This window comes from Colletotrichum aenigma (assembly GCF_013390185.1).
Source record: "Colletotrichum aenigma strain Cg56 chromosome Unknown KSG_Cg56_contig10, whole genome shotgun sequence".
NCBI lineage: Eukaryota > Fungi > Ascomycota > Sordariomycetes > Glomerellales > Glomerellaceae > Colletotrichum > Colletotrichum aenigma.
Genome location: NW_023500916.1, coordinates 2,996,307 through 3,021,254, shown reverse-complemented (window position 1 = coordinate 3,021,254; position 24,948 = coordinate 2,996,307). Strand labels below are relative to the sequence as shown.

Genomic DNA, 24,948 nt, shown 5'->3' with positions numbered 1-24,948 from the left:
TCCGTTTATTGTATATCCGTCGCCATCATATTTCTCATGCTCACATGATAATACGCGTAAGGTAGTCTGCTACTACCTTAGGTATATAATGTCTCACTGTTATTACGTCTGCATCTTACGAAAGCTCGAGATTTGCTTCTACGACGAAGCGACAGTCCTGAAGAACAGTCCAAGAAATTTCCCAAGCAAGCCTATTTCTCATCACTAACTCTAGACATTGCCTGTATTATTTACTAGCCACAAGCTTGGTCAAATCCGATAGCGGGGGCAATAGATACTCCACACAAGGTTTCCGCTATAACTCAGAAGTAGTGCTTCGAGATACCTCCGCAAGTCATCAGAGAGGCTTTCATTGTTTCGCGCGGCCTTCACGGTATTCCAATAAGTCGACATAACTTTCATTGTCTCCTCGCGACAAACGTCCTTAGCGTCGTCGACGCCAATCCCCCGCTCATTCATGATAACCCAAATGGCGTTAAACACGTAGTCTTGTCCTTCTTCGGCAGCAGCATCACGTTCTTTTTCCCAAGAGTAGAGGTCATTGACAAGTCCAAGAGCGATGTATAATGGTCGAGCCAACTCCATACACAACTCGTACTCGTGGTCAGGAATGGTTATGGCCATACCAAAGGTTATTGTGCCGAACCAAAATCTAAATCACTGTTAGGGACATCTCTTAGCCCTTGCATAGGACGGGGATACTCACAGCTCGCCGGCGTCAATGGCACGTGAGGGCATGTACTCTTCTAAAGTCTTTGGCGGAGCCTTTCTTGTGTCTGCGGCCAACTGAACAAATCGTGCCCAGGCAGTCATTGATGTTATTGCTCGCTGTCGGTCGATTTTCATCATGTCGAGCAGCAGCTTTGCTTGCAATTGCTTCTCTGGCCTGGCGGTCGCAACCGAATTCGGATTCAGGGCCCCGTTACCAAACGTCGACAAGAAATCATTCGCATGGTCGTCTTTATCATTCTTCAAATTGAGCTTCTCCATTGCATCTAATGGATCACTATTAGCAAAACACCCCAAGTTGAGCACCAGATCGGAATACCGTCGTAAAGAAACGCATACTCGTTAGCGTAAGACATGATTTCGAGGCGATCTGGGAGGCACTCTGGAACAGTGACGGAGATGAAGCAGAAGTCATCTGCGAGGCCACCTTGGTAACCTTCCACATTGCTGACTAGCTTGGTCCATTCTCGTTGGACGCGAAGGGCGCCGTCAATTTCTCTGTATTGCTGCTTGTGTTGGCGGAGAGAAATGCCGCAGTCGAGGCCATGGGTGTCGTAGGTGTCTCCCTCGACTTCTTTTGAGTACTCGAAAATCATTTCTCAAGTGCTTCCTACGAGAGGCAATGTAGATAAGCCAGGTTCTATACACAGCGCTTTTGCCCACACTAGCCGGCGGCATTCTTCTTTTAAAGATTCCATTATCAGTCACAACTCCGCCTCTCTCTCGCGTTTTAAACACGTCATTATCTGGCCGGGGTTCTGCTTACTATGATCCGTTATCAACCCTGAGGCTATTATCCGCTTTTCTCTGGCTGGCCCCTGTCTCTGGTGATGGAGTCCAATTGAATCTGTCCGCGGGGATATGACTAGGGGTACATTTGGCTAGTCCACCAAGGTTCGCTTGTAAGCGACCACTACAATTGGAAGCTTGAATGATCGCGACACCTCTGTTTCCCCACCACCACGCGATTTACCGTCCTCGACCAGCAGCTCAAGAGAGTTTTTGTGTCAAGCCCTAGCTCCACGCATCAACATCATTCGCTGACGATCATTCAGAGGGGGTTCGCATACCTGCTTTAGGGAGGCCCATGAAGTCCTGCTTCATGTGGGATTGATACCCATGATGGTGACACTGTTGATGTTGATTGTGGGCGTAGTAGCAGCCGACAATCACTGCCTAAACAGGAATACGAATGGCGTTAGTTCTTACATCGAAACGAGTCTTTCGCGCACTTGAGTCCGAGCTGAATCAGCAACGCATACATATGTAACATCAATGCAAAGACATCGGGGGCCTAAAGGATAAAAAAAAGGCACAGTACAGCACATGGGAGCTTCTGAATGGGTTTCTTCCACGCCATTGGCATCCTCCCACCATCGACTGTTTATTAAGTTGGGCGAAGTGCGAATATTGTATCCAAATCCAGCCCTTTGCTTGTCGACCTGAAAAGCCTACAAACAATGCTATTGGTCGCCTCTTCGATCGCCAATTGCGCCAGAATGATGCGTGAGTCGTCCATATCAGACCTACTTTTATCAACATTGCATGTCCGTTCTGAACACGTTTGGCTCAAGATGACCCGCGGCTAATCATTCCGCCGCTACTTCCTCGACAAACGGCGAGCTGACAGCTGGCCGAGATTGGTCCCAGTTCGCTCGGTGTATCAAACAGCACGGGGCCGAAATATTAAGTTTCGTCCGGCGATTTTAGACGGGATGGTGGATCAAACGGGTTTAACCGTCGGCGTGCAGACGGACGCCCTCCGAGCTAACACCCCGATGCCGCTTTGAGATTGGAGTTGCGTCACTATCCGCGTCAAACATTCGCCGAAAATAGACACCCAAGGGCGTAACGTCTCCTTAAAACCAGCTGGGCGTCGCTTTCGATTGTTAACAAAACAATTCAGGCGCGTTCAAAGGTAGAAGGCTTGCTTTTCTGTCTCATTCTCGTCTACTCATCAAATCACAATCGCCCAAGATGTTCGACGGCTTCCAACCATTCACAATCACCACCCAAACCTCCCCGCCGATCACTATTCACGGCATTAAGAGCGGGGATTCCGCATCACCCCTCCCGCCCTTACTCCTCATTCACGGTTTCCCTCAAAGCCACCACATCTGGCATCGCGTGGCAGAACGAGTCGTCGACAAGTATACGGTAATCGCCATTGACATTCGCGGCTACGGCGCATCCTCGAAGCCCGGCGATGTGGCATCTTACGCCAAGAGCGCAATGGCGCGCGACTGCATCAGCGTGATGGACCACCTTGGTTATGAGGGAAAGTCCTTTTTCGTCTGCGCACATGATCGCGGCGCGCGTGTTGCGCACAAACTGGCAGTTGACTTTCCCGATCGCGTTAAGAAGGCCATCTTCCTCGACATTGCCCCGACTCTGGTCATGTACAAGACGACAAATTTCGAATTCGCAAAGGCATACTTTCACTGGTTCTTCTTGATTCAGCAGGAACCACTACCAGAGACATTGATCTCAGCCGCGCCAAGGCAATACGCGGAGATGTTCATGGGGGGCAGACAGCCGAAGGGACTGGAGATCTTTGAGAAAGAGAATTTTGATTACTATGCGAGTGTCTTGGAAGACCGAGCAGCGGTGCATTCTATGTGCAACGACTACCGTGCTAGTGCGACGCTGGACTTGGAGGAGGCAGAGGCGGACCTGAAGGCTGGAAGGTTGATTCAATCTCCCTTGATGATACTTTGGGGCAAGTATGGTGTGATTGAGAAGTGCTACGATGCGGTGAAAGAGTGGCAGGATGTTACCAGCAAAGATGTGACGGTGAAGGGACATAATATTGAGTCTGGGCACTATATTCCTGAGCAGGCACCTGATGATATTGCTGAGACTATTCTGGAGTTCTTCAAGTAGAATCTGGAAGATACAATCAATCGAAGATGAAGGTGTCTCAGAAGGCTTTCGACATTGAGGCAGATATCTCTGACTATTCAAGCATGCGACCCGTAGGCGAAAATCAGTTGAAGGTATCGGGATTGTGACATGGCTCACCTGGTGGGCCTACGATCAACTCTAAGCGGATGTTACGTCCCGAGAAGAATCAGATGCCCTGAGTCTTGACACTCTGAAGAACTCCTTAGAAACCATCTACAAGATGTTTGTCGGGGCCAACTGAACCCACCTATCTCTTCCTAGACCCTTGTCGATGTTTTCTGCTAGCGTCATGAACGACTTGCCTTCGCATCCACAGCATCCCCGTCTCAAAGCGGGTTCATCTCCACGGCGTTGTGGCAGAGTGGTCTAATGCGCAAGACTAGAAATCTTGTTCCTTCGGGAGCGTCTGTTCGAATCAGGCCAACGTCGAAGCAAACTTTTTGACATCATCTCGAATTAAGTACCTTAAAGGGTGCGTGCAGATAATTCTTTTGGTTCTGAATAATAACAGAAGCTGCTTTTTCTTCGTCCCTAATTCTTACTTTCTGAGTGCCTGGAAGGAAAAGCCTCGACCGACATCATCCTCTTCCTCGGCGACAAAAGTGCTTGCACCAATGTAGTGCGCCCTCCCGCTCACCTCCACTCTGATCCCCTCCATCTTACCAAAGTCAATCTTTTCGACAGGCTTGCCAACAAAAGCACTCTTGTAGTCTCCTTGAGCCCTCGACACAAGACTGTGATACGTCCAGCTCTCTCCCAGCTGTCTCTTCCCCTTTGCAACTGCCACCGCAACTCGCGCTTGGACAACTGAGCCAGTGGGACTGCGATCAATCTGGTCCGAGAAGAAGTATAATCCTGTTTCTGCGCCTTTGCATCCTGGAGCGACAGGCAAGTCGTCCCCGCTGTCGGCATCTGTGACCATGACGCCATATATAGACTGAAGACGCTTGTCATCCGGCAGTGTGAGACGAGTCCGCAGAAGTTGGTTCAAGTTGAAAGCTTCCTTCAACTTATCTGCGGCGTTCTTGAGAGCAGGAAAATCTGGCTTCGTGAGCGATGGTGAAAAGCCCAAGGCCGATGCCGCGACGATGATGTAAAATGCCCCACCATAACCAACATCGACAGTCACATTATCTCTGCCAGTTATCTCGGCCCACCGGAGGCTCTCTGGGATTTGGAACGTGAGGTCGGTAGCGATAGCGAAAGTGGGAATCGAGAGGAAGGTAACCGGCCTGCTTGTGTCCGTCCTCCAGCTACCGTCCGCCTTCACGGCAGGGACCTTCATTTGAACGATGCCTGCCGGCACATGGAGCCTAACTTGCACTTCATTCGCCTGGTTATCGAACTTCAAGTCTTTGCGTAGTGGGAAGATAGTCTCGTCGGTACAATCAACAAGGAATCTGCCGAGCGCGATCGTGGCGTGTCCGCACATCATTCCGTACCCCTCATGAGTGAGAAAGAGGGCGCCCATATGTGCCTCTCCAGAGTCCACTAGCTCGGTGCGTGGTCTCAACACGGCACTGTACATGTCTTGATGGCCGCGAGGCTCGTAGACAAGACTGCGCCGTATGTGGTCATGCTTCGATTGGGCTTGGTTCAGTTGCTCGAGAAGTGTGCCGCTGTCGAGGCATCAGCAAAGATTTGGGCATTTGGCTGTGCGAGTCACATACGGGATATCTGGGTAGCCGGCGTAGACGATCCGGGCCGGCTCACCCGAGGTGTGCATCTCGACGGTGCGGATCTCAGACTTGACGAAGGGTCGAATGAATGAAGGTAGACTCATTGTGGCTGATGATGACTGGCTGCAGAAGCACCGATAGGATTTTTGTCGGACTCTGGAATTGAAACTGCTGATGTTTGCTCCAAAAGACATGCCTCAAATGACGCGAGCATCGCCGCCAGCTGGCCCCTCCATGATTCCGATTCGGGACCCACTTCCCGGCCACCAAGTGCCGATGTCGGGATCAAGACGGCTGTTGGCCCGGGACAAGGCCGCCCGACCTGGAATCCCCCCCATCAAGGAACATGGCCATCGATTCAGACATTTATGAAAGCCATCGCAACCAGCCTAGCAATCACTATCCCGAGGTTATTAGAATAATCTTATCGTGAAGTTGGTAAAATGCTGTAGTTTGGGCCAAATAATTTCTACGTATGATGATACCAGTTAAGACTCAAGAGAGCGATGAAAGCCATCACTCTGTGTCTTGATTAGGTATTTACATTTGTTTTTTGGTGTTCAGTGTATACTTTCCAAGAAATTCTTTCGAATCTGTTCAATGTTTCATTTTGGTCGGGCGAACACTTGTTTCCTCCCTGGAGAACTCAGAGTGACCCTGCATCGAGCTCTAGGCCCTCGGCTGCTTGCGTTCTCTCTGAGAGCAACAGGACAAGACAAATGCCGACTGAAATCAGTTCTGTGACTGGTAGCATTGGTGGTGTGTGCTTCGAAGTGCTATGACCGTGGGGTGGTTTCAATCAGTTCAGTGGCTATGACCTACCGTTTGTCTCAATGACTGGGCGAGACAGTCAACGCGCGTCTTCAGACAACTTCTCAGAGAACAAGCCTGTTGAAAACCAGAAGCGCTTTTATACTTTTCAAGACGCGGGGTTGTTTCCATTCTCCTGCTGCTGGACACATCCACGTCGATTAGGCGCGCGAGCGTTGCGAAATGATTGATGCTACACAACGACAATGTTGGCGAGGGCAGCCGAAGACGGATAGCCGTGCTCATTACGGCGAAGAACGGGATAAAGGTTGATTATCAGAAGCTCACAATCCCACTCGAAGGCTGAATCTGAGAAGTACGTTGCAGCCCTTGTAGGGCCAAGTCGACCTTCGGTTTGGATGTCAACATCAGACGAGTGCGTGCTCAGGCAAAGACGCCGATTCGGCAGCGACCACAACTCAATCTCTCATCAGAACTTTCAAAAATCTGCGATGCAACGCAATCTCACTCTTCTCCTCGGTGGTTGTCAACTAGCGCAGGATGCTACGACACCATGGACTCATCTCGGCCCCAGTTGTCGAGCCCGGAATGCTATATTCGGTGTCAAGGCTTCCCGGAAAGTCAAAAAGGGCAAAAAAACGGCAAACATCGGATTTTCGAGCCTCTGTACGGAAACACAGAACCAAACCATTCCTAATCTTGCATTATCGTGCCGGAGAATATGCAAGCTAGTTCAGCTCATGTTCTAAGTCTTCGACTTGACACGGGTGCACGGGTGCGTTAGCGCAGCTTACGACCGAGACCCCAACCAAGTGACCGCGGTATCATTTCAAATCACATTCTCAACCATCTTTCTCTGCGTGTCATGTTGATGTACTAACACATCCATTACAAGACGTTGAGAATTGCACACAATAGTGCCAACAGGCAAATCTCTTAGTGCCAACCTCATCCCTAGCTTGAGCCATGCTGCCCATGCATCAACACCTATCCGTAGTTCATCTCCTAAACGACCCCTATTCAGATTGATATAGATCCTGAATACGGAAGCATCCATCGCGATTTTCAACTCGCTGGAGGTTGCCAAAATAGTCTTAGTTTCTTCGGCAAGCCGTCCGCTGTGTTGACTTCTCAGCCCCATCCTCACAGACTCACGGTCTACAGCAAAGTCTCACCCTCTTACACCATCTCACCTACTGCCCCAGTGACTGAACGCCTAGAGCACACAACACCGTCATCAAAGCCTCACCCCCATACATACGCGGTCCTCCAGCTGATCCTTTCTAGCCCTGCAACGCCCCGGATCATCGCACCCACGTCTCGCCGTTTACAGCCTAGCCTCCCACCCTCGTGGAGGACCCCTCGACCACTACATGCAGTGAAAAGATCTCCCTCTCCCGCCATGGCATCGAAGCTCGAATATAACCCTCTCACATAATACCTGCCTCCCTCCCGTCCATCTCAAATCCACACCCGCCAACCTGCAGCTCGCGCCCGTGCCCATTCCGCCGCCAGCCCAATGAGGCCGCGCCGGCTTCGTGCCCACGATGCACATCCCAACTCTCCATCTCCTCGTCTGCCTCACCGCCTCCCTCTCTCCCAAATCCGTGTTCGCATCCGCCGTCCGTGACAACACCTCCCCATCCGCGGCCTTCTCCGCCCCCTTCCTGCAAATCACACCGGCCCCGGACCCGTCCCACGTCTCCCGGCGCCTCCATCTCCTCAAAGCCCGCCAAGGCCCCCCGCGCTCGCCGGACGGCAAGACGGGCTTCATAGGCTGGTACACCTTCTCCGACACCTGGGTCTCCGCCACATGCCCCTCGGACGACTACTTCGCCGCCGACGAGACGTACGGCGTGTGCTGCCCGCGGAACACGCCGTACTGCGACCTGGCGACGGTCTGCGGCGGCGCGAATAACAATTTCGCCGTGGGGCCGAGCGGGCAGGCTGACTGGTACGTCTAAACGCTTGACAAACCTGTATGCGTGGCGTTAATGCAAGCTTGCGATAGCGGACCGACGAAGACCTGCGACACAATCACGGTCCTCCAGACCAAGGGAAGCGACGACGCAAGGCGGATCATATTCTGCATCGCCAAGTCGGACCAGTACGTCCTGCCGATGACCTGGTACCGGGTGACCTTTCCTCGTGAGTTATGGTTTCGCATACAGCTGGAAGATGTCTGACGCGGTAAAGTTCTCGAGGCTACGGTGACCGTGACGGAGAGCACAACAGTGACAGCGATCATTCAGGGAGGCAGCTCAGCTCGTGGGTCAGACGGCCCGGTCCATACTCCGCCGGTGAGATGGGGGCTAGCTGTGGGCTTCGTCTTCGTCTTGATGTTGATGACAGCATAAAGTACGTCCGCGAAAACGACGGCATCTACGGGTCTCGGATTAAGGTGATTTTAAGGGGAGAGCGATCCGAACTGTTGAGAGCGAAGCGCTGCAGTATAAAGCGTCGGGGTTTCTCAAAAGAGAGCAAACACAAGAGCTTCACCAAACCAAAACGTCAGGATTCAAAGCAGTTGCGTGAATAAACTTCCCGCCATGGATATATAGAGACTTGGCTTCAAAGTCCACAGTTCGCTCTGTACGATACAGCTACATTCTTCACGAGGCCCCTTAATTCTTCCGCGTCTGCCTTAATGAAGTCAGGACCATGTTTTGCCAGAGTACGCTAGACAAATTAATGGTCAAGCCGATAACGACGATCGTAGAAATGAGGACGTCGATACGAGAGAGCATCATAGTAATAGAGACAGCGATGACAACGGTGGTGGCGAGGACGACGGCGGCAGAGACAACAGCGGCAAGAAAAAGATGACGGCAATGACGGGGACGAAGGCCTTATTCGCAACTCGTCAATGCGAATCATGCCCCAGACCATAAACCGAACCGTACTTCGCTAGAAAGGCAAACCTGCTTTTAGTGCAACGACACCCATTCACGTCCTCCGTCATCTCTCCCTCCGTCCCTGCCGTCTCCGGCCGGACCCCATCACCACGCCGCCGCCTCGCCCCACAACACCAATCAAAGCTTCGCACCAAACCCCCGGAGCCGAGGAGCCCTCGACCACACATCACCCATTCCCTTCTGCCACTCCCCACCACCTGGACACCAACCACAACCAGCAAAAAAAAAACCATCAATCTGCAAGGAGCAGTCACATTTTTTTCCTGCTCGATCAAAGCACACATGCCAGCTTGATTTCTCTTCACCAAGGTCTTCTGCAAACCTACATCAGCCCTGGACCTCGGAAAGAATCCAGAAGCTTCATCAAGCTTCATCCGAGAGACACCCGACCGACTCAAGATAGTCTCGGCCTGGGCGCAACGCTCATATCCGAAGTCCAACTCACCACATCTCACGCGACTCAAGCAGCATCAATCCGATGTCACATCAGTCGATCCGACCTCCCGCTCTCGACGTCGACCCGGGATCACCCAGTCTGTGGACGGAACTTTCTGCAAGCGCTGACTCAGCTGTAGACCCAAGACGCAGTCGGCATCGACGATGCCGTTCCATCGGCAAGCACCCGCGAGTCGTCCGTCCAAGATGAGCGACGGCATCACGACCTCACTACGACAATGGGATGAAGAGTATTATCATACATCTTATTCTACAACTCAAACCGCTAGCTCGCCGAATCATGCTGCTAGCAAATAATGTGGATGCTCTCAAAACGCGGCATCCAGTAACACCGCAAATCAACGCCTTTTTCATCTGTCTCCGCAGCCACTCCTCGGGCGCAGACAATCGGCTTCAAATGCGGTACCCGGGAGGTCATGTTTTACTGAGGCCGTGTCCAAAACATAGGACCAGCCTCTCTTGCCACCCTCTTGGGCGGATGAGCCCCGCGGCATGGTTGACATGAGCCATGTAGGACGCCAGACCTTCCAGACAGGTAGGTTATGCTGGCGTCGCCATCCTCTCTCCTTCCCCTCCTGTAGATTCAACATAAAACGCGCTGCTGATTACGCGCAAGCAATTACTCCTCCTCAGAATCAGACGACTCGCTGTCGCCATGAATCGGCGCCTCATCCGCACGACCGGCACTACCTGGTCGCTCGTGACCGTCGTCGGAGCCGCCCTTGCTGCCGTACATGTTGCGCAGTCTTTCGAGCTCTGCTATGCGCGCTTCTTGCTCCTGGGCATTCATCGGCTTATTCTTTTTGGGCTTGCTCGACTTGGATGCGCCTTTGGCAGGCGCGCTGTTCACCGGCGAGGCCTCACGAGCAGATGCTGCTGCTGGGGCCAGGCCTGAGCCAAACGTGGGCAAGGCCTTCTTGCAAAGATCCCACAGCTTGTGCAACGCTTCGTTGGTCAGCTGATCAATCTCCAACTCGAGCTCGCCACTGCTGTTCTCCTGCACAGTCTGTTAGTAAACGGATTCAAGTGCACAAAAGGTTACGTACCGATTGCCCCGTGTCCTTCTTGATGATGTCAATAGCTCTCTCAATGTGAGGACTCTCGAGGTCGTTGATAGCGTTCGCGATTGCATCCTTCTCGGGCTGGGTCATCGAGCGTTGCTTTGGCTTCTTGGGTGCGCCGCCGCCACTCTTCTTTTGAGGAGCGGCCGGAGCAGCCTTCTTGCTGGGAGCACCACTGGCCTTTGGCTTGCTGGGCTTAGGCGGTTTCGCCTTCGCTCCCTTGACAGGCTTCTGAGCCGGCAGGCTTTGCTTCTCCTGCAGAATTCGTTGTCTGATGGTTGCAATGACACTCTGTTGGAGATCAATCATCGCGTCGCTCGATGCGTCTGCCGTTGTGTACAGCTGCGTTAGCTGTTCCGTCTCTTCCTTGAGGCGCTTCTCAAGCATTTGAATTGTCTTGTTGGTCGCCGGCTCGGCAGCGGCAGCAGGCGCCTCTTCCTCTTCTTCTTCAGCCTCATCTTCACTGTCGTGGGCTGACCCGTCGGAAACAGGCTTTGCAGGGGTGTGCTTGGCGATCCACTGCTCCTTCTTTGACCAGAGATTCCTGAAGATGCTCTCCAGTTCCTGTCCATTCTCGTAGACAGGCTGACCGGGCTGGTTGAATTTGAAGCAGTTCTTGAACACCTGCTTGACGTCGCCCTGGAATTCCTTTGCTGACTGATAATCAAAGTTCTTCAGCTTGCCCATGATCGTACCAAGGTCCATGGGACGCTTGATGATGGTGAAGTACGTAGGAATTGCCAGAGCAACAGGGTCGACAGGGTGCAGGAAGGCGAAGTTGATCTGCGCGTGCTTCTGGTCCATCAACTCGCTCAAGACCTCGTAACAGAACTGGAGCTCAATGGAAAGTTTCTTCTTGTTGAAGTTCTTGGCCGTGTAATCAGGATCTCTGTTCTTGGTGGGCTGAATGGCGCGCTTAGGTCGGTCAAGGTCATTCTGTGTCGATGCACGTCGAACCTGAGGCACACCGCCAGGCGGGACCGCGTAGGCTTCCGTCTCGGCTTTCGCCGGAGGGCTTGCAGCAGTTACACTAGGCTGTCTGCGGACTGGCGGCGCAGGCGCGGGTGTTCGGGTCTCGGAGTGACGAGAGGGCTTGGGTACTGGCTTCGACTTCGCTGGTTCATCTGAGGGGACCTCCATGACACGGGTCCATGCCAACCGAACGACATTGAGAGCCGCTGACGTTATCTCGTTGTTAACACCGTTGAACGTGCAGGAGTTCTTGTAAATCAAGCCGAGGTCGTCCTTGAACTTGCGCAGGGAGCTGTACTTGTTGTCGCGCAAGTTGCGCTCAAGCTCGCCGATATCCATGGGATTCTTAACCCGCAAGATGTAGCTGTCGGCTAGACTAGGCCACATCTTGACAACAGCATCCTTGAAGTGACCGCCATGCTTCGTCTTCTTCACGCCAGCTAAAACTTTACGGAATTCGCGTATTTGGTGTGAAGTCAACGGTTTGGGGTCGCGCTCGGGATCGTTCCACAGGGGAAGGGTGTCAAGAGCAGACTCGCCCATAGCCAAATCGCCCTGCGGCTTGACTTCGACAGTGGACTCAGCGGCACGGGCCTCTTGCGAATCGGCATTCGACTCGGTCTTGGCTCGCTTCGGTGCAGGCTCATCAGCGGCGTCTTCTTCTCGCTCGCGAGAAACCTTGCTCGCTGGGGGTGCCTCGGTCATGAGAACGTCGTCGTCCTTGGGAGCTGGAGACTTTGCCTTGTCATGGTCAATTGCAAGTTGTGACATGCTTGCAGGGTGAAGATCTACCTCTTTGACTTCAGCAGCCGGCGCAGGTGACGACTCCTCCTTCTTTGCCCCGTTGACCTTGTCGTCGTCCTGGCTCATCTCGACATCTTCCTTGGCATCTGACGCGCTCTTTGCGGGTTCGGATGCCTCAGCCGCCTTCTCCTCTGGCTTCTTTTCCGACTTCTCCTCGGGCTTAGATTCAGGCGCGTCGATCATGTCGACATCCTTTGCCGGCTCGGCAGCTGCTGGACCGTCGGACTTGGTCTTCTCTTCCTCCTCGTCCTTCTTCTCGTCCTTCGAGTCATCCTTAGATTCATCCTTCTTTGCGTCGTCTTTCGGTGCGTCGTCGGACTTATCGGCCTTGGACTCCTCGGGGGACTCATCCGGCTTCGCAGAGCCCTCCTTGGGTGCAGCGTCGGCATCTTTGGCGGAGCTCACATCAGCTTCAGCGGGTTCCTTCTTCTCGTCATCGTGCTTGCCGTTGCCATTGACGGTGGGCTTATCAGACTCGCTGGCCTTTTCGGATGGTGAGGCGTGGCTGCGAAAGACATCAGTTCCATTGTTGGGTACACGCAACTTTGCGCCATGACGCGCCAGACTCCTATCGAGTGCGACGCGCAAAGAAATGGCCCTGAGCATCACTTACCCATTGGTCTCCGGCTTGCTCTCCTCCTTTGTAGGCGTGGCCTCGACTGGTTTCTGATCCGAGGTGGCGCGTTCTGACTGAGGTGACGCCATGACTGCCATGTGGTGTTTGCGATGAGGATAGAATTATTGTGCGCGACGCGACATCAATGGCGGCGTGCGCAAAGTTGGATGAATGCGATGCGACGGACTGATGATGACGGCGGCGGTGGTTCGAATGTCGTTGATTGACGACGCGATCGGGGGTGAGCGAAGAAGACAGATACTCTTCTCAATGGGATGGAAGGTAGGGTCTCGGGTTCTCGTGATGAGGAAGGCGAGGGTGCGGCGAGGGCGCAATCGTGGGGAAGCTACCGTCGCAAAGGATGGAAGCTTGGGAAGGAGCGTCGCGATCCTGGATCGCGCATGCAACTCGGGCAGGAATGACCGGGATGCGGCTAGCGTGAAAGTCGCGACAACCTCGGGAAGAAGATTCGCGAATGCGCCTGGGATGATTGCAAATGCGCAGGTAATTATGCGGCTGTGCAGATCGATGATGCTTGAATGCGGCGACCTGATGAGGCGGTGGTGGTGGATTGGTTAATCCGGCCGATTTGCGACGCGCCCAGTAAACGGAAGGTGCAGTGTCCGTAGGTTTTTTTTGGCGATGCGATACGGTTCGGGAGGGTGGAGGGACCTGGGCGGAGGAAATCGCGTGCACGTCAGTGGTTTTTGGCCGAGATGGCGGCGCGTGCTATTTATGAGAAAGAGAGAATTGGGGGTGGTCCCCGGACAGCCGGTTATCTGGCCTTATCGGGGGGCAGCGCAATCACGCAGTGCTTCAGTCTTCAGAAGGGGTGCGGCCTGAAAACAGTGGCAGAAATGAAAAAACAGTGGCGTAGCGTTGGGCAGGAAGGACCTGTGCAATGAGAAGCAGGAGGCGGGAAGGGGGTCAGAGAGGAGAGGTGGTCAGTGCGCCTGGGTGATCGACGACTAGGGGGGAGGAGGAAGAGAGCAGGAGGTCCGAGGGAAGAAAAAAAAAGAGGGAAGAAATCGCAATTTTGCGAGAAAATGGTTGGAAGAGCAAGTTGAAGGGGACGCGGGTGACCGGGGGGAGGGGGCCCGGGAGGGTGACATAAAAATGCATATTTATGCACAGAGTGGAGGCACTAGCCAATGAGGAGGCATCCTGCAGCCCGGATCAGGACTAAAGGCGCGAGGCTGGGAAATGTGACGGGGATGGGGGCGTGGAACGGGATGGGTATGAATGTGTGATGCGAAGCGGGAAGCCGAAACGGAGTGAGGGAAAAAGAAGGAAAGAGAGGAAAACCGCACTCACCTCGAAGTGAATCGGGCTGGTTTGAGAGCGATGGAGCTGATCCTTCGTTGAAGTCTTGGAAAAGAGTATCTAGATGCACAGCAAAAGATACAGTCAGTAAACAGGCCAGCTGCGAGATGTGGCTGATGATGAAGGTGTAAGTGCGGTGAGGCTGGTGCTGCGGTGCGGTGCGGTGAGAGGTGAACATGAAGTGGACCAGCCAGCGCAGCGAATGCCAACGCGCCAGATTCCAGCCAGGAAGCGACATCAATCAGCGGCCAGAGAAAACAGGAGACGATAAGTCCATGGCATGTTTGTCATTTTCTGAGTGTACATAATGATAGAATGTTCTGTGTAAGGTACAGGCTAAGATTGGCGGTAAAGCCAACACCAACACTGTCCGTCGCAAGGAAAGAGAAGAAGGAGAATGGCAGCGATGCAGCGGCAGATGCAAACGCGAGGAAAGAGTGACGCGACACGCCTGCTGCCGCATTGCGCAACGCAACGGATGCGACAGAAACAAAAATCGGTACGTACCGGAAGGATGAGGAAGCAGCTGGTTGGCAGCGAGTGGAACGGAGCGCAGTCGAGGACTGTGAGTGGCTGGCGTTCGGCGGTCTCGTGACAGATCAGATGACTGCGAACTTCGTGGAATTTTTCCAGGACTTTTTCGCATCAAAAGGCGCGAATTTTAGGAATCGGGGCCACTTCTTATTTGTAGGAACCCGCCAAGTCGCGCTGACCCCTGCGGGAGCTTGACGGTCTACCCTGGCAAGGGTCATGGACAGGGATGAAAGCACCGTTTTGACCCAATCACCGTGTCGGATGACGCTAAAGCGGGGCTTGATGAGACAAATACGGCATAGCACCTAGGGACGGCTACACGCCTGCCTGAGCAGCGCGTCGTCCAATGAGAAGCTTCCGTAGTTCTGATTGTGGGTAGTCGTGCCCTTTGAACCAATCAGACCTGCGTTTGGTTGAGGTCCTTTCTCGAGGACCGGCGTGCTCTGCCCGGCCTGAGGCTTGAAGACTGCCGCGTTTTCGCGAATGGCTTCCAGCAGATTTTTAGGCTCTACGCACAGCCACCGCGTCTCATTTCAACCCGCGTTTGAGGCTCAACAGGTTTGCACTATTGCCATGGAGAGCAAACGGGTCAACCATTTGATGGAAAAGTCATGAGTAGGGGATGGCCGCCATGGAGCAGTACACCATTATGGATAGCATGAGGGGATTTGTTTTGGATGAACGGGGCAGAATGAGCGCGTGGCATTATGGAGCTTGATGGAAAGTCATGAAGGTCGCAGGTGAGAGCGAGTTGACGAACGCAAGGAGGGAGGGTGACATGTGCAGAGGTCCGGTTCCGCCACGTGATGACTCTTCTGTCCGTGCACCTGCCTGGACCCTGAGAATCGGTCAAACCCTTCTCCTTCTCCGACGGAACCAGGTTGAGGCTGCCTTACCTAAGCTTGCAGTCTTAGGTCGGCAGGTACCATCGTCCAAGTCCCTTACGTCAGCATCCCCGCGGGCGGTCATCCGCGCCAGAGGAAAAAAAAATTGGCGACCGGCAGAAAAAAAGTTCAGGTTCGTCGCTGTCGTTGCTGGAGGCGTGAGGGTCCCCCCAAAAATCAACAATTTTCCTACCTTCTTCCACCAATCCCAAGATACTCCCTCCCCCTTCCGACCGAACAATCGCCATAATGTCTGCGAAGAGAAGGTCGTCCGGCAAGTTCGCGCCGCCAGTCGTCAAGCCCTCGATCCGAGCTCCCAAGACGACAATCGACGAGAGCAGAGCTGCCGTTTCCGCGACAGACTCGCTACAAGCCGCCGTCAAGGGCGACGCCGAACCAATCGAGATCTCGTCCAACGAGGACAGCGAGGAGGATGCCTCCGACGAGGAGATGGAGTCGCCCGACGCCGAGGCCGAAGTGAAGGAACCCGTGAACGGAACTGAGGAAGAGACCGCCGAGAACCAAGCACAAAAGACGGACGCCGCCGCCGCAGAGTCGGACGACGAGGCCGGATCGCCCAGCTTCGGCGAGCTCCTGCGCGGCACGATCGACGTCCCCGCCATCCTCGCCCAACAAGAAGCTTCCAAGGAAGTCGTCCCCAGCTCCTCAAGAAAGAACCTCGCCGCGCCGTCCCTATCATCCCTGAGCACCGTCCTCACCCAAGCCCTCAAGACCGAAGACAACGACCTGCTCGAGTCGTGCCTGCAAGTCAACCAGGTTGCGACCATCCAGCAGACGATCGAGCGCCTCGACAGCAGCCTCGCCGGCGTCCTCCTCACCAAGCTCGCCGCGCGCTTCCACAGGCGGCCCGGCCGCGCGGGCAGCCTCATGGTCTGGGTGAAGTGGACTCTCGTCTCGCACGGCGGCGCCCTGGCCGTGCAGCCCAAGGTTCTCGAGCGTTTACTCGCGCTGCAAAAGGTCCTCAACGAGCGCTCGCGCGGCCTGCCTAGTTTGCTGGCGCTGAAGGGCAAGCTTGACATGCTGGAGGCGCAGATGAGCATCCGCAAGGAGCGGACGCGCAGGAGCCGCCACGCACGTCACGACGACGACGACGATGAGGATGACGATGAGGATGAGGAGGACCTGAAGGAGAAGGAGGCTGCTATCTACATCGAGGGCGAGACCACGGGCGCCGAGACCAACGGCACGGAGATGGCGCTGCTGGGAGACGAGGACGACGACGAGGTCCCCACGACGAACGGCTTCATTGGCGACTCGGATGACGATGACGATGACGAGGAGCCCGCGGTGGAGGACGACATGAGCGATGCGGAGGAGGTCGATGACGACGAGGAGGTTGACTACGACGATGTTGAGGAGTCCGATGACGATGACGACAGCGATGCGGAGGCCGCGCCGCCGGCTAAGGTTCAGAAAACTGCTTCTTCTTTCGCGAAGAGAAAATGAGAGGGGTGTCGCGATGTATAGAGGAAGGGGGTAGAACGGCACATAGACTTGGCTCGGTCGACAATTGACATAATATTGTGCAATAGGGCGAAAAAGCTGGTTGTAGGAGTTTCGGTAAATCAATTGGTTATCTGGTGAACTGTTTGTAGACAATGAGTTTCGAGTGATGTTTGCGTGATTGTTTGCGCTTCACCCCTTGGCAACCGAAGATGCCTCCTTGCCTCGAGGAAACCCCAATTGAGTCCTCAGCAAACTGTTCTACCAACACCTCCCCATGATGTCCCATCTCCGATGTTGGTCTCTGCGCGCCTGCAAGCCCGCCGTGTTTCCGGTCTGCCACACCGATATCCCGGCTCACCGGATCCAAAGAGTCTCCACATTCCTGTTTTGGGACACGGAGGCACCAACCTCCATGGTCCAGATCCACCGGCGATCCCCTCTACAACCACGTTCCCGCCAACCAGCCGCGCAAAATGCAACCTTAATTCAACTCAATTGGCCTTCTGATCAGTGAGGGGAACTCGGAATCATGATCTTGGAGAAGCTTGTCGGTATTTTAGCGCGGCCGGGGTAGCTCTCAACAGACATAAAAATGCGTCTTCAGCCCCCGTCTTCGCATCTTTACCTCAGTGTTCTCTTGGCCTCCTCACTTTGGCTCCGGAACTCCTCCAAAGTGCCCCTCTCAAGTACCACAAGATGCTCTCACTCTTAACCTGGGCCGCCGCCCTGCCCCTTGCAACAGCAGCATCCCTCCAACAGATAACCTCCTTCGGCCCCAACCCCACCAACGTCTCCTTCTACCTCTACGTCCCGGACTCCCTCATCCCCAGCGCGCCCCTCCTCGTCTTCCCGCACTGGTGTCACGGCACCGCCCAAGACGCCTTCAACAACAAGCCCTGGCGCTCCCTCGCCGACACCCTCGGCTTCGTCACCATCTACCCGTCCACCCCCTGGACCGCCGACTACTGCTGGGACGTCTCCTCGCCGCAGACGCTCTCCCACGACGGCGGCGGCGACTCGCTCGGCATCGTGAGCATGGTCCGCTGGACGCTCCACAATTACGACGTCGATCCGGACCGCGTCTTCGCGCTGGGCACGAGCTCCGGGGCCATGATGACGAACGTGCTGGTCGGGGCGTACCCCGATGTGTTCGCGGCCGGCGCGGCGTTTGCGGGGGTGCCGTTTGGGTGTTATGCCGCGGACGGGTATGATGTCTGGTCTGATGATTGTGCGAGCGGGCGGATTACGCACACCGGGGAGGAGTGGGCGGAGATAGTGAGGGCGGCGTATCCGGGTTACGAGGGCCCGAGGCCGAAGATGCAGGTGCTGCATGGGGATGTGGATAATGTGCTGAGTGTGACGAACTTTTATGAGGAGATAAAGATGTGGACTACGGTGCTAGGTGTTAGTCAGACGCCGACTGAGGTCGTGGAGAATGATCCTGTTGCGAACTGGACGAAGAGTGTCTATGGCACGAGGGGGCTGTTTGAGTCGTTTTTGGCGCATGGGGTTGATCACAATATCCCGGATCAGCCTGGTGAGGTGATTCGGTTCTTTGATCTAGACTGTGTTGGCGAGGGATGCTTTTCGAGAAAGAGCTTACCTGCGCCGGGGGCTTGCAAGAAGAGGCGTAGGGTCCGGAAGGAGTGAGATGCTGGACCAAACCAGAAGAAACTAGCCGTAAGCTAGGAACATCATACACAGTAAAGTTCGTATATAATCATAAATATATGTCGTGTTGAACTAGAAAGACATCTTAAGGAAGTGGAATCTTACAACTCCTTACGTCCATTTATCTTGATTCAATAGGTGCCCCATTCTTTATACTATCTCAATCAAGGAAGTCCTTCCGGAAATACCTAATGCTTTTCGCACTACTGACTTCTCAAGGAGAGAAGGAGATTGATAAACTTTTGGACAGCCAATATAGTCATCCAATTCTATGGGCTCCCTCGCTAGCAAGTCTCTTAACGTCTTTTCCTTTCCACATGACAATTCAAGTAAAGATTTTATGTGAAGCCAGAGGTCATGGAGCTGTGGGCCGGCATTGTACAACGGTTTAAAGGAATCGACCAAAAGAGAAGATTTACACCGAACTTCAACCCAATCACCTATCAGGTCATATGTCGTACATAGATTCCTTGATGAAACGAGTGTCCATTTCATGTCTCCTCTTCGAAACTCCCAGCTTCCACTTTTGTACAGCTGGGACATTCCATTTTCCTCCCAATCTTCTCGACTGATAGTGAGGACAATATACGACAGAGCGCCTGTGTCTGAATGTTTGTTAGTGTGGTACTTCGATCCTGGAGGTGCACAGACTCTGCTGTGGTTATGCGACAAATAGTAAACAAAGCCTAGTTTATTACATAGAGATTGTATGAAGGGGAAAGGAAATTCTAGCCACTGACCTGGTTCCATATGGGTTTCTTCAATGCGCACTTGGCCGGTCTTTTGAACACATTCCAGATACGCCTCCTCGAGATCCGACGGGGTAACAACAGAGCGATGTATCTCAGTCTTGATGTATATACAGAGCACCAACTCCATCATGTCGCTCACTCTTCTAGTATGCGGGAAGAAGGCTCGCCATGCATATTCGCTGTCATCGGAAGGCGGTTGGAGATCCTCATTGCGTAGATTCGATATGGTCTGTAGCCTCGTTGTTAAACTTGACTGCAATTGCTCAAAAAAACAAGGGCCATTAAGAAAGTTAAATGGTCGTGTTGGACCGATCGCCACGAATGGAGAAGTAGCAATGAGGCTGAAAGAATTTTTCTTTCCGTCAACAGGACGTAGAATGAGATAAATAGTGAAAGAAGAGTGAAAGCTGACAAAAATCTGTTCATTCCCGAGGAAGTTCTGCTCGTCCAGCAAATATCGGGACACTACGTGAACAATATACTCGCTGTTATGTTGAATCTGAAAAATGTGGTAAGAGCCTTGCGTTGAAATTCGAGTCGGCTTCGTTTTGATGGATATGTATTGAGTGAGATTGATGTGCAACGCTCCCGTTGCACTAGAGACATGTGCCGTCATATCTGGGGTCTTGTTGGTCACGTCTAGCTCGCCTGTGAGAAGATAAAACATGCGGATGCTTTCGACGCTTTTGACCTCCGTTGAGATTGAGGTTTGCCGAAGTTCCCGGCTCATGACAGTCCATGTCCAGGTACGCAGATCAGCTACTTTTGGCATGAAAAAGAAGTTCTTCCATGACTCGTGAGATTTCCAGTCGGGTGCCCAAGTTGGATAGCCCTTCCGAGCTTGCATTCCGCAAGCCGCATGAAGAACAGCAGCATCTCTTTGAGCTATAAGACAGTACGCAAACGTACCGATGAAGATATGTTGGCATGATAATGAATAATCCGCTCCTGGACCGAAATTCTGATTGTCTTCTGGTATTGACATCGGTGCGATACCCATCAAGCCAAAGATACGATCCCGGGGATCTGTTGTTCCAGTCCTTGAGGTCATAGACAAAAGGTCCCGAATGCCACGCCCAGATTGGGTGCCTTGAGACAGATACTCAACCCAAGATGCAGCAGTGACTTCCCATCTCAAGCCCGTATCAGATATATGGGTCAAGATCAGGGCATTAGCCCAGAAGTCAACGTCGCCTACCCTCATTGAAACAGTGTTGGATAGAAGAAGCTCTTGGACAATCCAAACCCGCGAGAAGTACCGTCTTTCGAGTAGATTTGTCATGGTGACTTGGGTTCTTGATTGAGGGTACCCGGGAAATTCTGGCACCACATTTCCGCTCGCAAGATCGAGTAGCGAATGCCGACGTGGATGCCGCTTAGCTAGAGGTATGGCCAAATCTGAACCGAGGTACGCAACGACGCGAGTCGATCCAGAGTAGATCAGAGTCATGTTGGCGACTTGCTTGCCTTGTTCTGGTGTGTCGTTCTTGTTTATACAGACAGCATCAACCCATATTGTGCGAACTCCTCGCCAGGGCCGCATGAATTGCAGCATGTCATAGCAGTTTCTGGTTTGAAAGAGAACGTCCCAGAAAGGACCGATGTATATCGGACAGCACAGCGTGCTATCGTCATTTTCGCCGCCCCACAGATAAGAAACAGCTTCGTATTCGGGGCAGTCGTCTAGTTCGTAGACTTCCAGTTCCAGGTGGACCGGAAAATCATGACTTTTAGCTGCGGACAGAACGGCCAGTCGAATCTCTGTGGGCCTGAGAGATTGGGGATAGATGGTCGATGGTGCTGACATAGCAAGCGTGGCTGTTGCTTTCCCGTCTGAATCCGCTCCGCCGACGGAAATAACCGCTCCGGGACTACTGTCCGTCAGGCTGTGTTCACTCTCCGCCTGGTTTATATAAGGCACAGAGCTTGGCCACCATAGATTCATGGAGCCTAAAGGTTCATCGACGGGGATCAAAGGCGCGGATGATGTATTCGCGGGCATGAGGCTGGATAGATCGGCTGATTGGTTGCAGTTGCGACACTCTCGCAACCCATTCTTGACATCAACCTGGGGGCTTAGGCAGCCTGCATCATGCCACCGAGACATGGCAGAATCAAACGATCTCGAATGAGACGCTCCGTGGATCTTGTGAGGTTGAAAAGGCCGGTCCTCTTCAGCTGGATGTTGGAGGGTGTCAGGACAATTTTGACTACTCAGTCGGTGGGTTTGGAGCGGGCAAGTTGCCTATTGGATAAGGTAAGTCGGGCATGTCCAACAAACCACATCAGGCTGGCAGAGCAATCACGTGTAGAAAGTGGGTAATCATCAGCAGTATGAGCGTGAACCATCCAGAAGCAAGATAAGCGTAGGCACAAGAAGTCGCTGCAACTCTTTTCCATTGATAATAATTAAGTCGAAGTCTCATCTCCAGCATTATACTCCACTCCCCACTCCCTCTTCCATCACGATATTTGACATCCGCCGGTCATACATCCCTTTACGGGGCAGTGGCCTTGACAGAGGTGGTGGTGAAAGAAGCGCAGCCCTGGCCCTGGGCGGAGACAGTGACCTGAGCCGCGTTGTCGTGGCCGTTCAAGCAAGCACCTCCAGAGGCAACGAGAGTGTTACCCGACTGAGAGACAAACTCAATGCCGCGAGCAGCGCAGTCCTCAGCGCGGATCGCAGTGCCGTTGAAGCCGACGCAGACCTCCTTGTTAACGAGATCAGGGCGGAAGCCGGCGGTGAAAGAGCGCTGAACAAGAAGGACGTTGTTGCCGTTCCTGGTGGAGGGGGTGATCTGTCTGTCGGCGGCAGTGTTGACGCAGGCAGCGTTGACGATCTCGCCTAAGTGATGTGTTAGGGACAGACGTCTTGCCAAGAGTTCAATTGAGTCTTGGTTAACTAACCGTTGTTGCGGAAGGTGAGGCACTCGTTTCCGGGCACGCCACCCTGCTCCTTGAAGACGAGGGTCTGCCTGCCCTTCTGGACAGTCTGGCGCTTGGACAGGTCCTCGGTGGGCATGGCCGCGACGGCGGTGGCGAGGGCGAGAGACAGAACGGCGGAGAACTTCATGTTTGCGGCTGAAGATGGAAAATCGAAGAATCGAATATAGTAGTTTAAAGTTGAAACAAGAAAGACGGACCAGCCAAAACGAAGAGAAGGTTGTCAAAGTTGGAAGTAGAGTGAGCGAATGGGATGAGTCTCAAAACGAATGTCTCGGGTTGAGGGAGGCGTCGAGGCGCTCTTTAAAGCCATCCCGTCAAAGATGGGAGGGATGGGTCGCTCTCGCAAAAGAGTGAAGATTAAGCTTGATGCGACATGAGGCGCCGCTCATCTTCCCAAACTCCCCACACAAACTTGCGACCTTAAGCGGCGACTGCTAATGTTCGTTGAGCCAGGTGAGGTGCAGGCGGCCCTAGTCCAAACAGGAGTCCAGGAGATGGCCGAACTTCTGTGACCTGTGTCAGCTTTTTCTTCGTCGCTTAACCGGCAGACAGGGGTGCTCGAGCGTATCTTTTTAAGCTCATTGCGCCCAAGTTGGGTGGCGCCCCCACCACGACGATTCGCTGAAACGTCTCAAGGTCGGTCGGTTACAGGGTTGCGCCTCCGAATCTGGGGAACACCCCTCCAAAGTGACGGTTTCATCATCGGCGTCAGGGAGCCGCATTAAGGCTGTCATCTTATGTAATGTCGGGTCGCGCGGAGTTCAGAGTATCAAAAGATTGGTTGGCAGGAGCGGGAGATGGGCCAGATTTGCGCATCGAACCAGCGATCCGAGGACCGAGGAAAGGGGTTCGCGAGAATGGCCCTGGTCTGTCTTGAGGTTTTAGGCTGTTACCGAGTGATTCCTCGTCTCGAGTTATACGAGAATGCCTTTTTCGCTCTTCTTTCGGAAGGTGTTGTCGATGATCGGAGCCGGATGGCCACCGACTAGGGACGAATTTGGCCAACCTGGCGGAAATGTCTGACCGCTTAGTTTGGTGCTATCGCAGGGGTGCGGCCGGTATGATTTCCGTCACCTTTGTGAATCATTCATTCGATTGGCATCTGTCAGCCGGAGTGGTTCATGTGGGCTAGGGTATTCTCCTTAGTGATTGCTTTTTAACACAAGGTCGCCTTGCAGATTTTCGGCAAGACTCTCCGTGCTCATTCTGTTGCCATAGGAATTTGACACCGCAAATGACTGTGCCTCCTGTATCTGTCGTCGTCATTGTCACTACTATCGTCGCCAGTGTTCTCGTTTCTGCCACTGTCATCTCTTCCATTGTCATTGTTCCTACTTGAACCGATTCTATAAGCCTTGAGTAAGGTTCGAACACAGCAGATATACTAGTCGCGCATAGACAAGGAGGATAGTGGGTGGACAGAAACATGGGTTCGAAAAGCTCAAACATCTCAAATTATTTCTCGCCTCTCTTCTTCCCCTCATGCTCTTCTCTTTTATGACGCTTAACATAGTCTGCCCGTTTGTAAATCTTCCCACAAAGATCACACTGGCCGTCAATCTTAGGGTAGTCGGCACTGATCGCCCAGTTGATATGCTTCGTCCATACATGTCTCCTCTTTTCCTTTTCCTCATCAAATTGTGAATCACAGTCATGTTTCGGGCATTTCCTGTGATGTTCCATATGCTCTCTGAACCCACGAAGACATCAGCTCGGAATCAAAGAGGTAAAACGGTACCACTTGGAAAGGGCAAGACCCACTGGGCACTCTCCTGGCCTTTGCCCCTAAACAAACATCCCTTCCAATAGCATCGAACGCGAGTCCTTGGCTTTGGAAAATCGGCGACAGCCATGGGAGGATGCATAGGGGCGGTAGAGGTGTAAGTCAGGTCGACACACTTCGGCAAGATCTCCGTTTGCGAGTCGGTTGCTAGTCGATGCACCACAGTCTCTGTCATGTAACTCTTCAAATCCGTCTGCTCCGCTTTCTCACCCATGGGACTTGCTTCCCGGTGAAGCGGTGGCGACTCGCCAACGCCTCAATAGCATTGGGAGGGAGCTGAGAGCTCGAAAACGAGTTCGGATGGGGAAAGACAAGGAATTGCGATCTCAGATGCAGGTGAACTTTCTAAGGCATTCGCATTGTTTGACTCCGGGACATATGATGTTGTCGAAGGGTCGCGATCGTCGAAATAGTCTTCCCACAAGCTGAAGTCGTTATGCTCTGAGAGTAACAGATCTTCAGCCCCGGGGCGAAATGCCCGTATTGGTTCTTTTCCCATAGTGGAAATGGTAGACCATCTCAAGCCAAAGTTGAACCTTTCACCAGGATGTCAAATATCCGTACTAGGGCTGCCTCAGAAGTGGCAATGATAGATGAGAACAAAGAGCTGGGAAATGAGTGCAGGAATGAGAAGCTCTTATAGTTTGCACCATGTGCTTGCATGTGTTCGAGCAAGTTAGA

General features: G+C 53.2%; 8 protein-coding genes across 8 annotated transcripts; 4 read left to right on the top strand and 4 right to left on the bottom strand.

Annotated features, from left to right (window-relative positions):
• Nucleotides 1–249: 249 nt before the first annotated feature.
• Nucleotides 250–1,325, bottom strand: PaFS (Fusicoccadiene synthase; the record flags this gene model as incomplete). The annotated part of the gene is made up of 3 exons (XM_037329916.1): nt 250–652; nt 707–995; nt 1,049–1,325. 3 exons carry the CDS (start codon nt 1,323–1,325, stop codon nt 250–252), a joined length of 969 nt encoding a protein of 322 aa, XP_037171429.1.
• A 1,381-nt stretch (nt 1,326–2,706) lies between these two features.
• Nucleotides 2,707–3,612, top strand: CGCA056_v014673 (Fluoroacetate dehalogenase; the record flags this gene model as incomplete). The annotated part of the gene is made up of 1 exon (XM_037329915.1): nt 2,707–3,612. The coding sequence occupies one exon, from the start codon at nt 2,707–2,709 to the stop codon at nt 3,610–3,612; it is 906 nt and encodes a 301-aa protein (XP_037171425.1).
• Nucleotides 3,613–4,171: 559 nt separating this feature from the next.
• On the bottom strand, nt 4,172–5,416 carry L3HYPDH (Trans-L-3-hydroxyproline dehydratase; the record flags this gene model as incomplete). Its single annotated transcript, XM_037329914.1, has 2 exons — nt 4,172–5,252; nt 5,304–5,416. 2 exons carry the CDS (start codon nt 5,414–5,416, stop codon nt 4,172–4,174), a joined length of 1,194 nt encoding a protein of 397 aa, XP_037171427.1.
• A 2,214-nt stretch (nt 5,417–7,630) lies between these two features.
• CGCA056_v014671 (uncharacterized protein) lies at nt 7,631–8,440 on the top strand (the record flags this gene model as incomplete). The annotated part of the gene is made up of 3 exons (XM_037329913.1): nt 7,631–8,037; nt 8,095–8,231; nt 8,280–8,440. The coding sequence occupies 3 exons, from the start codon at nt 7,631–7,633 to the stop codon at nt 8,438–8,440; spliced, it is 705 nt and encodes a 234-aa protein (XP_037172336.1).
• A 1,633-nt stretch (nt 8,441–10,073) lies between these two features.
• Nucleotides 10,074–12,996, bottom strand: BDF1 (Bromodomain-containing factor 1; the record flags this gene model as incomplete). Its single annotated transcript, XM_037329912.1, has 3 exons — nt 10,074–10,451; nt 10,501–12,796; nt 12,905–12,996. 3 exons carry the CDS (start codon nt 12,994–12,996, stop codon nt 10,074–10,076), a joined length of 2,766 nt encoding a protein of 921 aa, XP_037172337.1.
• A 2,901-nt stretch (nt 12,997–15,897) lies between these two features.
• Nucleotides 15,898–17,115, top strand: utp5 (U3 small nucleolar RNA-associated protein 5; the record flags this gene model as incomplete). Its single annotated transcript, XM_037329911.1, has 1 exon — nt 15,898–17,115. The coding sequence occupies one exon, from the start codon at nt 15,898–15,900 to the stop codon at nt 17,113–17,115; it is 1,218 nt and encodes a 405-aa protein (XP_037171785.1).
• A 696-nt stretch (nt 17,116–17,811) lies between these two features.
• On the top strand, nt 17,812–18,749 carry axeA-1 (Acetylxylan esterase A; the record flags this gene model as incomplete). The annotated part of the gene is made up of 2 exons (XM_037329910.1): nt 17,812–18,652; nt 18,742–18,749. The coding sequence occupies 2 exons, from the start codon at nt 17,812–17,814 to the stop codon at nt 18,747–18,749; spliced, it is 849 nt and encodes a 282-aa protein (XP_037171784.1).
• Nucleotides 18,750–22,036: 3,287 nt separating this feature from the next.
• Nucleotides 22,037–22,611, bottom strand: CGCA056_v014667 (uncharacterized protein; the record flags this gene model as incomplete). Its single annotated transcript, XM_037329909.1, has 2 exons — nt 22,037–22,383; nt 22,446–22,611. The coding sequence occupies 2 exons, from the start codon at nt 22,609–22,611 to the stop codon at nt 22,037–22,039; spliced, it is 513 nt and encodes a 170-aa protein (XP_037171787.1).
• Between the last annotated feature and the right edge of the window lie 2,337 nt (nt 22,612–24,948).